At 43.8% G+C, this 15,690-nt stretch overlaps 1 protein-coding gene across 5 annotated transcripts in view; it reads right to left on the bottom strand.

Annotated features, from left to right (window-relative positions):
• The window catches only part of LOC142317006 (uncharacterized), a 378,054-nt gene that overhangs the window by 88,065 nt on the left and 274,299 nt on the right, over window positions 1–15,690 (bottom strand). For all 5 annotated transcript variants that reach the window (XR_012754656.1, XM_075352880.1, XM_075352879.1 and 2 more), the window contains one exon: window positions 5,137–5,307. Coding sequence is in view for 4 of the 5 variants with exons in the window: in XM_075352880.1 (XP_075208995.1) it covers window positions 5,137–5,307 (171 nt within the window). In the remaining variant the exon portion in view is untranslated. The remainder of the gene's footprint in view (window positions 1–5,136; window positions 5,308–15,690) is intronic.

Below are 15,690 nucleotides of genomic sequence, written 5' to 3'. Positions count from 1 at the left end.
AGAATAATGGGGATAGGGGAAAATATGTGTAACTGGGTTAAAAACTGGCTCAGTGATAGGAAACAAAGGGTGGTTATTAATGGTACGTACTCGGACTGGGTCTCAGTTCATAGTGGGGTACCACAGGGGTCAGTATTGGGCCCGCTTCTTTTCAACATATTTATAAATGACCTTGTTGGGGGCATGCGGAGTAGAATTTCAATATTTGCAGATGATACTGAACTCTGCAGGGTAATCAGTACAGAGGAGGATAATTTTATATTACAGGGAGATTTATGTAAATTGGAGGATTGGGCTGAGAAGTGGCAATTGAAGTTTAATGTAGATAAATGTAAGGTCATGCACTTGGGTAGAGGAAATAACATTTATGATTATGTACTTAATTGTAGAACACTGGGTAAAACAGACACAGAAAAAGACTTGGGTGTATGGGTGGATGGTAAACTTCACTTTAGTGGCCAGTGTCAGGCAGCTGCTGCCAGGGCTAATAAAATAATGGGATGTATTAAAAGAGGTATAAGTGTTCATGAAAACAATATAGTTCTACCTCTGTACAAGTCACTAGTGCGACCGCACTTAGAATACTGTGTACAATTCTGGTCACCGATATATAAGAAGGACATAGCTGAACTGGAGAGGGTGCAGAGAAGAGCCACCAAGATTATTAGAGGAATGGGGGGGCTGCAATACCAAGACAGGTTATTAAACTTGGGGTTATTTAGTTTGGAAAAACGAAGGCTTAGGGGGGATCTAATCACAATGTATAAATATATGAGGGGACAGTACAGAGACCTTTCCAAAGATCTTTTTACACCTAGGCCTGCGACTGGAACACGGGGGCATCCGCTACGTCTTGAGGAAAGAAGGTTTAATCATAATCACAGACGAGGATTCTTTACTGTACGAGCAGTGAGACTATGGAACTCTCTGCCGCATGATGTTGTAATGAGTGATTCACTACTAACATTTAAGCAGAGCCTGGACGCCTTTCTTGAAAAATTTAATATTACAGTTATGTAAATTAGATTTTATGACAGGGTATTGATCCAGAGAACTAGTCTGATTGCCGGATGTGGAGTCAGGAAGGAAATTTTTTCCCCATTGGAACTTGTTTGCCACATTGGGTTTTTTTTTGCCTTCCTCTGGATCAACATGTTAGGCTACGGGTTGAACTAGATGGACTTAGAGTCTCCCTTCAACCTTAAAAACTATGATACTATGGGGCACCAGGTCACCAGCCCTATTGAATGTGACGGTGATTGGCTAATGGTGCCGCACCTTTTAGGTGAGGCACCCACTGAGAGGTTAGCCATGAGATGGGCTTCATACTGTCTGATCAGAATATTAAACTAAGAACCTCATGTTCAGTTTTGTAAATTTTTGCCTAGCGGCACTAGATCGATGTCTGATTTTTGGATGTGCGGTCCACTTGTGTTTTCTATAGTTCTGGCATCATGACTGAACCCCATTCATCTACTTACAGGACTGCAGAATCGATTCATGGGGCCCATGCCACATGTAGAATGAATCAGAGCCTCGATGCACAAGTGCCAGGTGCGTTTTTTTTATCGAAAACACTCCAACGTTAGAGAAAACGTAGTTTACCCCTTTACCGAAGAAGCCTGTTTTCACCTTCCTGACCAGGCAACATTTTTCAATTCTGACCCGTGTCACTATATGTAGTAATAACTCTGTAATGATTCAACATATCCCAGTGATTCTGAGATTTTTCTTTGTGACAGATTGTTCGTCATATTATTGATGAAGTTAGGTTGCTATGATTTGCATTTACTTATGAAAAAAATGAAAATTTGATGAAAATTTTGCAATTTTTGAACTTTTTTATGCCCTTAAAACAGATTGTCATACCAATAAAATAAATAAGTAACACTTTACACAAATGTACTTTACATCAGCATTTTTTAAACCTTTTTTTATTAGAAACATAAAAGGGTTAAAAGTTTAGCAGCAATTTTTAATTTTTCCAACAAAATTTACAAAAACGCATTTTATTAGAGTTAACTTCATATTTGAAGTAACTTTCTGACCTATATGTCAATCACCCCATTTTAATAATTGCATCCTTCAGGCTTTTCAAATGCACATTTCGGAAGTTTGTTGAACATTCAGGTGTTATACAGGAATTAAAAAAAAAAGTGTAAACAAATTTTTTTTTTCCACAAAATTTTTGCATTAGCCCCAAATTTTTCATTTTTTCAAGGGTAACAGTAGAAAATGGAAGGTAAAAGTTGCTGTGCAATTTCAGCTGAGTACACTGATACCCCATATGTGGTGGAAAACTACTGTTTGGGTGTACGGTAGAGCTAGAAAGGAAAGGAATACCATTTGAATTTTGGAGCACACTTTTTTTTTATTAGAATAGATGCCATTTTGCTTTTGAAGAGTCCAAAAGGTAGCAAAACAATAGAAACACCCCACAATTGACACCATTTTGGCAACTAAACCCCTCAAGGAATCCAAGGTATGTGGTGACCATCTTGAACCCACAGGTGCTTCACAGGACTTTATTGCATATGGAAAAAATACACTTTTTCCACAAATATTTTGCTTTAGCCCCAAATTTTTCATTTCCACAAGTGTAGAAGGAGAAAATGGACCCCACAATTTGTGCTGCATTGTCTCCTGAGTACTACAATACTCCATATGTGGTTGCAAACTACTGTTTGGGAACACCAAAAAGCGCAGAAGGGAAGGAGCGCTACTTGAATTTTGGAGTGCCATTTTGACTGGAATAAATTGTTGATGCCATGTCCCATTTGAAGAGCCCCTGACATGACAAAAGAGTAATAATTCCCACGAGTGAACCTATTCTGTAAACTACACGTCTCAAAGAATTCATCTATGGGTCTAATGAGCAATTTTAACCCTCAGGTGATTCAAAGAATTGTGCAAGATTGGGTTGTGAAAATAAAAAATTACCTGTTATTAACTGAAATGTTAAGTTTCTTTAGCTCAAAGTATACATTTTTAAAAGGGCTAATAAGAGGCAACGGACGGTACAACTTTTGAGGCACAGTGTAAAGCTTAGAAAAGGACGAGTGCCATATTGGACTTCAAATTTTACTGAGATGGTTTGAAGGTGCCATGTCACATTGGAGAGCCCCTAAAGCCCGCTTTACACACTACAATATATCTTACGATGTGTCGGCGGGGTCACGTCGTAAGTGACGCACATCCGGCATCGTAAGTTACATTGTAGTGTGTAACAGCTACGTGCGATTGCGAATGAACGGTAAAACATTCATCGCACGCACGTCGTTCATTCCTCATAAATTGAATGTCAGGTTGTTCATCGTACCCGGGGTAGCGCACATTGCAGTGTGTGACACCCTGGGAACGATGAACAGATCTTACCTGCGTCCTGCGGTTCCAGGCCAGCAATGCGGAAGGAAGGAGGTGGGCGGGATGTTTAGGTCCCGCTCATCTCCGCCCCTCCGCTTCTATTGGCCGGCTGCCGCGTGACGTCGATGTGACGCCGAACGTCCCTCCCCCTTCAGGAAGAGGATGTTCACCGCCCACATCGAGGTCGTATGGATGGGTAAGTGCGTGTGACGGGGGGTTAATCGTTTGTGCGACAGATTCAACAAAATTGAACGTGCCGCACATACGATGAGGGCGGTTACGATCGCATACGATATCGTATGCGAAATCGTAACATGTAAAGCTTAAGGTGCCAAATTTCATTATTTTATCTTAGGTTTTCTTTGTCTTATGGCCAGTGTGAACGTCGCAGTCGCTGTGTGTGACATCCAGCAACGACCTGGCCTCTGCTGTGAGGTCGCCGGTCGTTGCTGAATGTCCAGCTTCATTTTTTGGTCGTCACTCTCCCGCTGTGACGCACACATCGCTGTGTGTGACAGCGAGAGAGCGACGAAATGAAGCGAGCAGGGAGCAGGAGCCGGCGTTACAACCAGCGTAAACATCGGGTAACCAAGGGAAGACCTTTCCCTGGTTACCCGATATTTACCTTCGTTACCAGCGTCCGCCCTCGCTGCCAGTGCCGGCTCCTGCTCTCTGCACATGTAGCTGCAGTACACATCGGGTAATTAACCCAATGTGTACTGTAGCTAGGAGAGCAAGGAGCCAGTGCTAAGCAGTGTGCGCGGCTCCCTGCTCTCTGCACATGTAACTGCAGTACACATCGGGTAATTAACCCGATGTGTACTGTAGCTAGGAGTCCAGGGAGCCAGCGCTAAGCAGTGTGCGCGGCTCCCTGCTCTCTGCACACGAAGCACAGCGACATTATGATCGCTGCTGCATCTGCTGTGTTTGACAGCTAAGCAGCGATCATAACAGCGACTTACAAGGTGGCTGTTGCGTCACAGAAAATGGTGACGTAACAGCGACGTCGTTGTCGCTGTCGCTATGTGTGAACCCAGCTTTACAAGTTGCATGTACAACAACTCATACTCCGCCTCACTTTTTTGGTTTTCTTTTTCAATTTTATAACATGAAAATAACCCTTTAAGGCCTGATTTCCTTCTATTCAGTGGTCTATGCTAAGTAATACCATGGAACTTCCATTGGAATCCCAGATAAACGGGATAGACGGCATCCGAATAACACAATGATCAAGTGTTTCTTTTATCATTAGTCTATTATGTTAATTATATAAATGTTAAGGTAAAGAAGTATGGATAGATATATACTGCTGACTGAGAGACTAGTGATAGGGTAAGTTCACATAGTGTGTTTTTCGCGACGTTTTTCCACGTTTTTCGGGTGCGTTTTTGGCCTCAAAACTGCATGACTTTGCTCCCCCAGCAAAGTCTATGAGTTTTCATTTTTTCTGTCCGCACACAACTTTGTTTTTAACTGAGTTTTTGAGCTTAAAAAAAAAAAAAAATGGACATGTCAATTCTTTCCTGCGTTTTGCTGCGTTTTCCCCCCATGCAATGCATTGGAAAACCGCAGAGATCAAAAACGCAGCAAAACGCAGCCAAAAACGCACCGAGTTGCGGTAAAAATGCATGCGTTTTTTGTCGCTTTTTTCCGCGGGTGTGTTTTTCTGCGTTTTTAGCGGCCAAAAACGCAGAAAAACGCAGCGTCAAAAAAACGCAGTGTGTGCACATAGCCATAGATAGATAGATGCAGAATAATTATCCTACTGCTTACCGGATTGCTCTGGCGTGTTTCATTAGCCGCAGCCAGAGGAAGACAATGGTGACTGCAAAGACTCGCACATGAGACACATGTAGGTCAGAATTGTGCTGCACAACTACATCCGCTATATGTGTGAGGATGACAGCCAGAAGCAGAAAGTACACGATCCAGTCAAAGACATTCCTGGGGAAGATAAAAAATAGCAAATTTTTATATAGGAAACAATCGTATGTATAAACTCAGTATTTTTGGGGTACAAAAAAATGGGTTAAAGGGGTACTCCATTGTCATAATTATGTGGCATATCGAAAGAACATGCCAAGACATGGAGGAGCATTTCTAGACAGTAGTGTAATATCTCTGGCCCTGTGCGCACGCTGCGGTTTTTGCCGCAGTTTTGTTGCATGAATTGCTGCAGAAAATGTTCATAACCTTTCTGCAGTCATTCCCCAGCAAAACCTATGGTAAAAGAAAATGCTGTGCGCACACTGCGTTTTTTTTACCCTACAGGGTTTTGCTGCAGAATTTTTGCAGCAAAAAGAATGAGCATGTCACTTCTTTTCTGCAGGAAACTGCGGTTTTTGCCATAGATAATGGTAAAAAACCACAGGGCCCAACCCGGGGAAAAACCGCGGTAATACTGCGGCAAAAAACGCGGGTGCGGTTTTACCGCGGTTTCTGCCGTGGGTGCGGTATTCTGCCAGAGGGTGCGGATTTTTCTTAAGAAAAGTCCCTTTTCTAGTGCGCACATAGCCTAAAGATGTGCCAAGTGAATCACATATCCTGCAACACGTTTGATAGAAATATAGGCATAAGGAAAAATTACTTTAAAATGTCCCTTCATAATAGCTTCTCCTATAATACTGTTTAGACAAAACCAAAAGATATTTGCAATCACCATTATCTTTAAATTTTCTTCATCAAAGGGAATCTGTCAGAAGGTGTCACACTAGGTATGGGGAAGTATCATGTGTACGGCAACAGGGAAGTAAAAAAAAACCTTGTGTTTAGGGAAGGGGGAGATGCTGACCCCTGGCCAAACCTTCCGCTGGCCCCTGACCATCCTAAATAGCTTCCGTACCTAAGCGCCGAGCAGGATACCTGGTCCTGGCTGACCCTGAACTGGGACCTAGATAAGGAACGGATGGGATGAGCACTTAGTCAACCCCAACGAGTTCTAAAAAACACAAAGGGAACACACACAGGGGAAAGTATACAAACAACTTATCTCTAAAAAGATTCAGGGAGAAGTACAGAAACAAACAACAATGATTCTACAGATGAATACAAGCCGACTGCTTGCATCCAAGGCCTGTAAAGGAACATAACTATCACCAGAAAATACCAAGGGGAAATGAGGGTATTTAAGGATTCAAGGGAAAGTGGTGATGATTAACAGCTAAAAGGTGAGGATATCAGCAGGGTTCTAAAAGGAAAGGGATTAACCCCAAACAGAGAAGATACATAGCATACCATTTACAAGAAATAAGGAATAGAATGTCAGGGAGCAGTTTGTGTCACCAAACACTGCCACCTTCTACAAATGGACACTACAGGACTGCCTGTCTACTGTGACACACCCATGACAACAGGTTTTTGCTACGTAATCTGAGAACACCATGATATAGGGGAAGAGAGCCTAATCTCAGTGATGTGTCACTTACTAGGCTGTGAATAAAATCAGTGTTTCATCAGCACGGGTTTATGACTAAAGGGCTAGGTGTCTTGTGCCTCCTGATCCCACCATGCCCCCAACACTGATTGGCAGCTTTTTGTGCACTCTGAAAGCTATTGTGGTGTTGGCGGGGTTATACACAGAGACCTACCAATCAGTGTCATGGGTGAATTTATACACAACTCAGTAATCTGAGCTCTGCTAGATCTGCAGCAGAGAAAACTGTGATTCTATCATATTTGGTGCACAAAGTAAACTAATTGATACATCACTGGAATCAGGATTTCTGCCTCTACATCAGATTGCATAGCAAAAATCTGCAGACAGATTCCCTTTAAGATATGTTGGAGCTAAACAAACAAAACTGTTGCAAAAGTATACACACCCTTTAAATAAAATGTTAATACAACGAAAAATAGGGTCTAATGTCAGTACTCTTGGTGTACATTACAATCACGCAGTATATGTAATACTGTTCACAAAAAATAGCCGTAGTGTAACCTATATGATCCATTCATTTCAATTTAATATTGAAAGTAAAAAATGTATCACTTATTAATTAGGATTAAACCTCTGACCTTTGCCGTACGCTGAGTGATTGACTCCAGTGAGTAAAACACAGCGCCTTGGGACGTTTTACACTGTTTATATTAATACATTAAAATGAGAAATTAATCTCTCAATTATCAAGCTGTGAGTTTAAAGGTTTTCTAAAGCTCAAGAAATGGAAAGTAATTGAAGGATTTAATTTCCGAGCGTCTCTAATCTCTCCAATGTGTAGAGTTCTGGAGCTGAGAAACCTAAAATTCAGACATCCACTGCAAATGAGAGAAGATGGGAATGAAAAGCAAAAAAATCTACTGTACAATAGAGATAGAAACCATAACTCGTCACCTACAAACTCAAACTTTAGACCCACCAATATAATTCATATTAGTACTGATGTGTGCACATTGCAGATTGGGTACAGAAATTTTTTGCAAGACCTTCAAGCAGAAAAATGCCCAAAAAAAGGCATGCGGTTTGGTACGTTTTTGTGTCATGCGTTGTTTTTTTTTAAGTCAATGGGTGGAAGGGCTAAAAAACGCAGGAACACACGCACCAACAATTTACAAGCTGCAGATCATTTTCTGCACCAAATCTGCAAGTAAAAAGTAAGCAATGTGCACTAGAAAAAATTGCTGGCACTTCCTAATCTCATAGTCTGAACTGGTGCATACCGAACATGACATACAATATATATATGTGTTATTTTAGATATTGTATGTCATGTTCAGTAGGCACCAGTTCAGATTATGAGATTAGGAAGTGCCGGTAATTTTTCTAGTTTGTATTATGGAGTCCTGTCCTTTGCGCACTCCTCCCAGTTAATTTCAGGTGTTTTTAATTTTCCTTTTGCAGGTTCTATTCCAACAAGTTCAGTTTGTAAAAGAGGGCCATAAAAAATTAGAGTAGGCCCCAGATAAGAGTTACAACTTGACGTGGTGTCTGGGCACAAGTACATTTGACAACCTTTATTTGCTAAGTAACTCATATTTTTCATCTAACATTTTTTTTCATGTTTTCTTGGCAGTAATGCGTATTCATATTCCAATATTCACCATCTACATTCTTGTTTTTTTTCTCCTTCCCTTTACTTGAGTGCAACTGTTATTTTAGATATATTACTGTGAGAGACACACAGAGCTCACATCCAGCCTATATTACTGGGAGAGACACACAGAGCTCACATCCAGCCTATATTACTGGGAGAGACACACAGAGCTCACATCCAGCCTATATTACTGGGAGACACACAGAGCTCACATCCAGCCTATATTACTGGGAGAGACACACAGAGCTCACATCCATCCTATATTACTGGGAAACACACACAGACCTCACATCCAGCCTATATTACTGGGAGACACACAGACCTCACATCCAGCCTATATTACTGGGAGAGACACACAGAGCTCACATCCAGCCTATATTACTGGGAGACACACAGAGCTCACATCCAGCCTATATTACTGGGAGATATACACAGAGCTCACATCCAGCCTATATTACTGGGAGATACACAGAGCTCACATCCAGCCTATATTACTGGGAGAGACACAGAGCTCACATCCAGCCTATATTACTGGGAGACACACACAGATCTCACAACCAACCTATATTACTGGGAGACACACACAGAGCTCACATCCATCCTATATTACTGGGAGACACACACAGAGCTCACATCCAGCCTATATTACTGGGAGACACACAGAGCTCACATCCAGCCTATATTACTGGGAGAGACACACAGAGCTCACATCCAGCCTATATTACTGGGAGAGACACACAGACCTCACATCCAGCCAATATTACTGGGAGAGACACACTGAGCTCACATCTAGCCTATATTACTGGAGAGACACACAGAGCTCACATCCAGCCTATATTACTGGAGAGACACACAGAGCTCACATCCAGCCTATATTACTAGAGAGACACACAGAGCTCACATCCAGCCTATATTACTGGGAGAGACACACAGAGCTCACATCCAGCCTATATTACTGGAGAGACACACAGAGCTCACATCCAGCCTATATTACTGGAGAGACACACAGAGCTCACATCCAGCCTATATTACTGGAGAGACACACAGAGCTCACATCCAGCCTATATTACTGGAGAGACACACAGAGCTCACATCCAGCCTATATTACTGGGAGAGACACACAGAGCTCACATCCAGCCTATATTACTGGAGAGACACAGAGCTCACATCCAGCCTATATTACTGGAGAGACACACAGAGCTCACATCCAGCCTATATTACTGGGAGAGACACACAGAGCTCACATCCAGCCTATATGACTGGAGAGACACACAGAGCTCACATCCAGCCTATATTACTGGAGAGACACACAGAGCTCACATCCAGCCTATATTACTGGAGAGACACAGAGCTCACATCCAGCCTATATTACTGGAGAGACACACAGAACTCACATCCAGCCTATATTACTGGAGAGACACACAGAGCTCACATCCAGCCTATATTACTGGAGAGACACACAGAGCTCACATCCAGCCTATATTACTGGAAAGACATACAGAGCTCACATCCAGCCTATATTACTGGGAGAGACACACAGAGCTCACATCCATCCTATATAACTGGGAGACACACAGAGTTCACATCCAGCCTATATTACTGGGAGAGACACACAGAGCTCACATCCAGCCTATATTACTGGGAGAGACACACCGAGCTCACATCCAGCCTATATTACTGGGAGAGACACACAGAGCTCACATCCAGCCTATATTACTGGGAGAGACACATAGAGCTCACATCCAGCCTATATAACTGGGAGAGACACACAGAGCTCACATCCAGCCTATATTACTGTGAGAGACACACAGAGCTCACATTCAGCCTATATTACTGGGAGAGACACACAGAGCTCACATCCAGCCTATACTACTGTGAGAGACACACAGAGCTCACATCCAGCCTATATTACTGGGAGAGACACACAGAGCTCACATCCAGCCTATATTACTAGGAGAGACACACAGAGCTCACATCCAGCCTATGTTACTGGGAGAGACACACAGAGCTCACATCCAGCCTATATTACTGGGAGAGACACACAGAGCTGACATCCAGCCTATATTACTGGGGAGACACACAGAGCTCACATCCAGTCTATATTACTGGGAGACACACAGAGCTCACATCTAGCCTATGTTACTGGGAGACACACACAGAGCTCACATCCAGCCTATATTACTGGGAGAGACACACAGAGCTCACATCCAGCCTAGATTACTGAGAGAGATACACAGATCTCACATCCAGCCTATATTACTGGAAAATACACACATACCGCACATACAGCCTATATTACTGGGAGAGACACACAGATCTCACATCCAGCCTATATTACTGGGAGAGACACACAGATCTCACATCCAGCCTATATTACTGAGAGACACAGAGCTCACATCCAGCCTATATTACTGGGAGACACACACAAAGCTCACATCCAGCCTATGTTACTGAGAGAGACACAGAGCTCACATCCAGCCTATATTACTGGAATAGATACAAAAAGCTCACATCCAGCCTATATTACTGGGAGAGACACAGAGCTCACATCCAGCCTATATTACTGGAATAGATACAAAAAGCTCACATCCAGCCTATATTACTGGGAGAGACACAGAGCTCACATCCAGCCTATATTACTGGGAAATACACACATACCTCACATATAGCTTATATTACTGGGAGAAACACACAGAGCTCACATCCAGCCTATATTACTGGTAGAGACACACGAAGCTCACATCCAGCCTATATTACTGGGAGAGACACACAGACCTCACATCCAGTCTATATTACTGGGAAAGTCACACAGACCTCACATTTAATCTTTGATACAGGAAGAGACACACAGAGCTCACATCCAGCCTATATTACTGAAGAGACACACAGTGCTCACATCCAACCTATATTACTGGGAGACACACAGAGACCTCACATCCAGCCTATATTACTGGGAGATACACAGAGACCTCACATCCAGCCTATATTACTGGGAGAGACACACACAAAGCTCACATCCAGCCTATATTACTGAGAGAGACACAGAGCTCACATCCAGCCTATATTACTGTGAGAGACACAGAGCTCACATCCAACCTATATTACTGGGAAATATACACATACCTCACATCCAGCCTATATTACTGGGAGAGACACACGGAGCTCACATCCAGCCTATATTACTGAGAGAGACACAAAGAGCTCACATCCAGTCTATATTACTGGGAAAGTCACACAGAGCTCACATTTAATCTTTGATACTGGAAGAGACACACAGAGCTCACATCCAGCCTATATTACTGAAGAGACACACAGCGCTCACATCCAACCTATATTACTTGGAGACACACAGAGCTTACAGCCACCCTATATTACTGGGAGATACACAGAGACCTCACATCCAGCCTATATTACTGGGAGAAACACACAAAGCTCACATCCAGCCTATATTACTGGGAGAGACACACAGAGCTTACATCCAGCCTATATTACTGGGAGAGACACACAGAGCTCACATCCAGCCTATATTATTGGAGAGACACACAGAGCTCACATCCAGCCTATATTACTGGGAGAGACACACAGAGCTCACATCCAGCCTATATTATTGGAGAGACACACAGAGCTCACATCCAGCCTATATTCCTGAGAGAGACCCACAGAGCTCACATCCAGCCTATATTACTGGGAGAGACACAAAAAGCTCACATAAAACCTATATTACTGGGAGAGACACAAAAAGCTCACATCCAACCTATATTACTGGGAGAGACACACAGATCTCACATCCAGCCTATATTACTGGGAGAGACACACAGAGCTAACATCCAGCCTATATTACTGGGAGAGACACACAGAGCTCACATCCATTCTATATTACTGGGAGAGACACACAGAGCTCACATCCCGCCTATATTACTGGGGGGAGACACAAAAAACTCACATACACTTTATATTTCAGGGAGAGACGCTCCCCCATGAGAACAATCTGAAACTTGGATCAGGCTGTAAATGGCATATCATGAGTCTGAAAAGAATGATAGAATGGAAATTACAGACTGGAACTTAGTGGTTAATTTTGGTTAATACAATTGCATTAACATATATAACAATCATTTTACCCATGTCAAAAGTGTCTGTAGACTTTAAGAGGTTAATCTGACCCTGAAACCTGCTATATTTTAACAGAAAAGTTCCCCTGTACCCCCATTTCCCTTAAAAAAAAAAAAGTGGAAAATGGTGGGAATAACTTAAATATGTAATTCAATTAAACTGTGCATCAGTGGTTTTGATAGGATTTGTCCAAAAATCATAGTAATTCCTGTGATGGGAACATCATGGGTAGATGAATGCGACTTGAGGATCTTCATTGATGAACAGGTTAATTCAACATCTGGTGAGCTGCGGAGGGTGAGTCACAATGACACAGAAACAGATAATACATCCCGAGGAAGTAAATTCAAAACAGACACCACGGAAGCATTTCTCTACGTGGAAGAGCAATGCACAGATCCCAGTGGGCAAAGTCAAAGAAAGAAAGCCTCATCAAAAGCTAATTAGACTGTGGCCTCAGGGAAATGTATTACTGAATGAAAAGAGTGTAATGGGTCCAGCGGGCGTCCTTCTCCCTTTGCTATTAAATGCTTTATAGCTGAGAACGCGGCCACAGATTAAGCTAATACTATCGTTGAGCGGCTTCTGGAAGTAGGTAGGGTGGAGAATATGGGCATGAAAGGTCACTTGTCATCACAAATGTATAAATTCGGATTATCTGACCTTGGCAGGTGAAGATTTGTAGGTTCCAAAAACAGGAGGACTGTGATATGTGATTTGTTATTATTATTTACATTCTTCTTTCATTTCAATTTCAGTAAAATGATCATGCTCATCTGGTGAGGTGGATCCTCAAAGCTCAAGGTTTGGGTGGGCTCACGGGCCATGGGCGTCAGTACAGCAGGCAGGTGAGGTATGTGTAAAGCAGATAGCAGAAACATTGGAGGTCACAGGCAGAGAGAACACCATAAAATAGATAGCAGAAACACTGGAGGCCGCAGGCAGACAGGAGACCAGAAAGCAGGTAGCACAAACACTGGAGGTCGCAGACAGACGGGAGAACAGAAAGCAGGTAGCAGAAACACTGGAGGCCACAGGCAGACAGGAGAACAGAAAGCAGGTAGCACAAACACTGGAGGTCGCAGACAGACGGGAGAACAGAAAGCAGGTAGCAGAAACACTGGAGGCCACAGGCAGACAGGAGAACAGAAAGCAGGTAGCACAAACACTGGAGGTCGCAGACAGACGGGAGAACAGAAAGCAGGTAGCAGAAACACTGGAGGCCGCAGACAGACGGGAGAACAGAAAGCAGGTAGCAGAAACACTGGAGGTCGCAGGCAGACAGGAGACCAGAAAGCAGGTAGCAGAAGCACTGGAGGTCGCAGGCAGAGAGAACACCATAAAATAGATAGCAGAAACACTGGAGGTCGCAAGCAGACAGGAGACCAGAACGCAGGTAGCAGATGCTTGAAAAAGACATCTAGTCGAAACGTTGCATGTGTTTCTATGCACTGATGGAATAAAGACAAGGAAAATTGTTTCACCCAGAGGATGCTGTCGGTTATCTTTTACTATAGTAGAAGCACTGGGAGGCGAAGGCAGACAGGAGACCGGTAAACAGGCAACAGAAACTGGAGGCCACAGGCAGAGACAAGACCATAAAGCAGATAGCAGAAACACTGCAGGCAGACATGAGACCGGGAAGCAGATAGCAGAAACACTGGAGGCCAGAGGCAGACAGGAGACCGGGAAGCAGATAGCAGAAACACTGGAGGCTGCAGGCAACCATGAGACTGGGAAGCAGATAGAAACACTGGAGGCTTCAGGCAGAGAGAAGACCGGGAAGCAGGTAACAGAAGTAATGGAGGCCGCAGGTAAACAGTAGCTTGGAAATAAGTAGCAGAAACACTAGAAGCAGCAAACAATAACAGATCAAGAAGCAGGTAGCAGAAGCACTGGAAGCCGCGGGCAGACTAGAGGCCACTGACAGACAGGAAACTAGGAAGCAGGTAGCAGAAGCACTAGAGGCCGCAGGCTGATATGAGACTGGGAAGCAGGTAGCAGAAGCACTAGAGGCCGCAGGCAGATATGAGACTGGGAAGCAGCTAGCAGAAGCACTAGAGGCCGCAGGCAAATATGAGACTGGGAATCAGGTAGCAGAAGCACTAGAGGCCGCAGGCAGATATGAGACTGGGAAGCAGCTAGCAGAAGCACTAGAGGCCGCAGGCAGACAGGAGATTGGGAAGTGGGTAGCAGAAGCACTGAAGGCAGCAGTCTGTAAAGAAATTGGGAAACAGCAGAAGCACTGTGGGCCATAGGCAGACAGGAGACTGTGAAGCAAGTAGTAGAAACACTGGAGGCCGCTGGCAGACAGCTGATCACAAGCAAATTGCAGGAGAACTGTAAGCCACAGGCAGATAGGAGACTGGAAAACTAAAACAGTCTTAATACCAAGACAAAGGTGTGTGTCTTGGTGAGGCTTATATTGGACCAGGCAGACAATCACATTTGAACACACAGCGACACCTGCAAAGGCTGACGTGGAGCAAAGCAGTGTTCAGCGTACAGGGGTGAAGGGAGCCCAGAGCTGGGACAGTTGTGTAACAGATCATAGTGATCATTATTATAATTTAATTAATATAACCCATTTAGATGAGCCATTAATCGGCAAGTTCGTTCTTGATTAATGGCCTGTGTAGATGTGGCACCCCAGTGGTCACGGGAGTCACAGTAGTGTTGCTCTCCTTACCAGGAGCGATGCTATGCTTGGAAGCAGTGAGGAAGTCTCCATGCTAGGTATATCTACACACAACACTTCCTAACTCAGGCCAGAAGGGGCAGCTCAAGACCTGGTTTAGGGAGAGCTTCCCTGTGCATTCTGGTCTGGGGAGGGGTAAGAACACTCACACAGAAACAGGAAGAGACACTTCAGAACAGCAGAAGCAAGGAGCAAGCACGGTTGCTGAAAGAGAGCTGTCTGACCTAGCTCTCACAGGACCAGGCGCAGAAAGCAGGACATCGGGATCCTAGACTGCTGGGTGATAAAGTCCCATCAGTGAAACCCGGAGGGCAGGAGATTTTAAGTCCCCTAGCCTACAAAAACACCCAAAGGTGAAGCAGCAGGATAGAGCCTGGGGCCGCAGCTACACAGGCGGTACCCGTGACCGGCTTGCGCTGCCCGCCATAAGGGAAAGGACAAATAACAATTTCAAAGAGGGTCACTGTGTGACTCCAAGCCACAGAG

The sequence above is a fragment of the Anomaloglossus baeobatrachus genome, chromosome 6, assembly GCF_048569485.1.
Source record: "Anomaloglossus baeobatrachus isolate aAnoBae1 chromosome 6, aAnoBae1.hap1, whole genome shotgun sequence".
NCBI classification, from domain to species: domain Eukaryota; kingdom Metazoa; phylum Chordata; class Amphibia; order Anura; family Aromobatidae; genus Anomaloglossus; species Anomaloglossus baeobatrachus.
The sequence above is the reverse complement of the archived record's forward strand: the minus strand, read 5'-3'. Positions and strand labels throughout refer to the sequence as shown.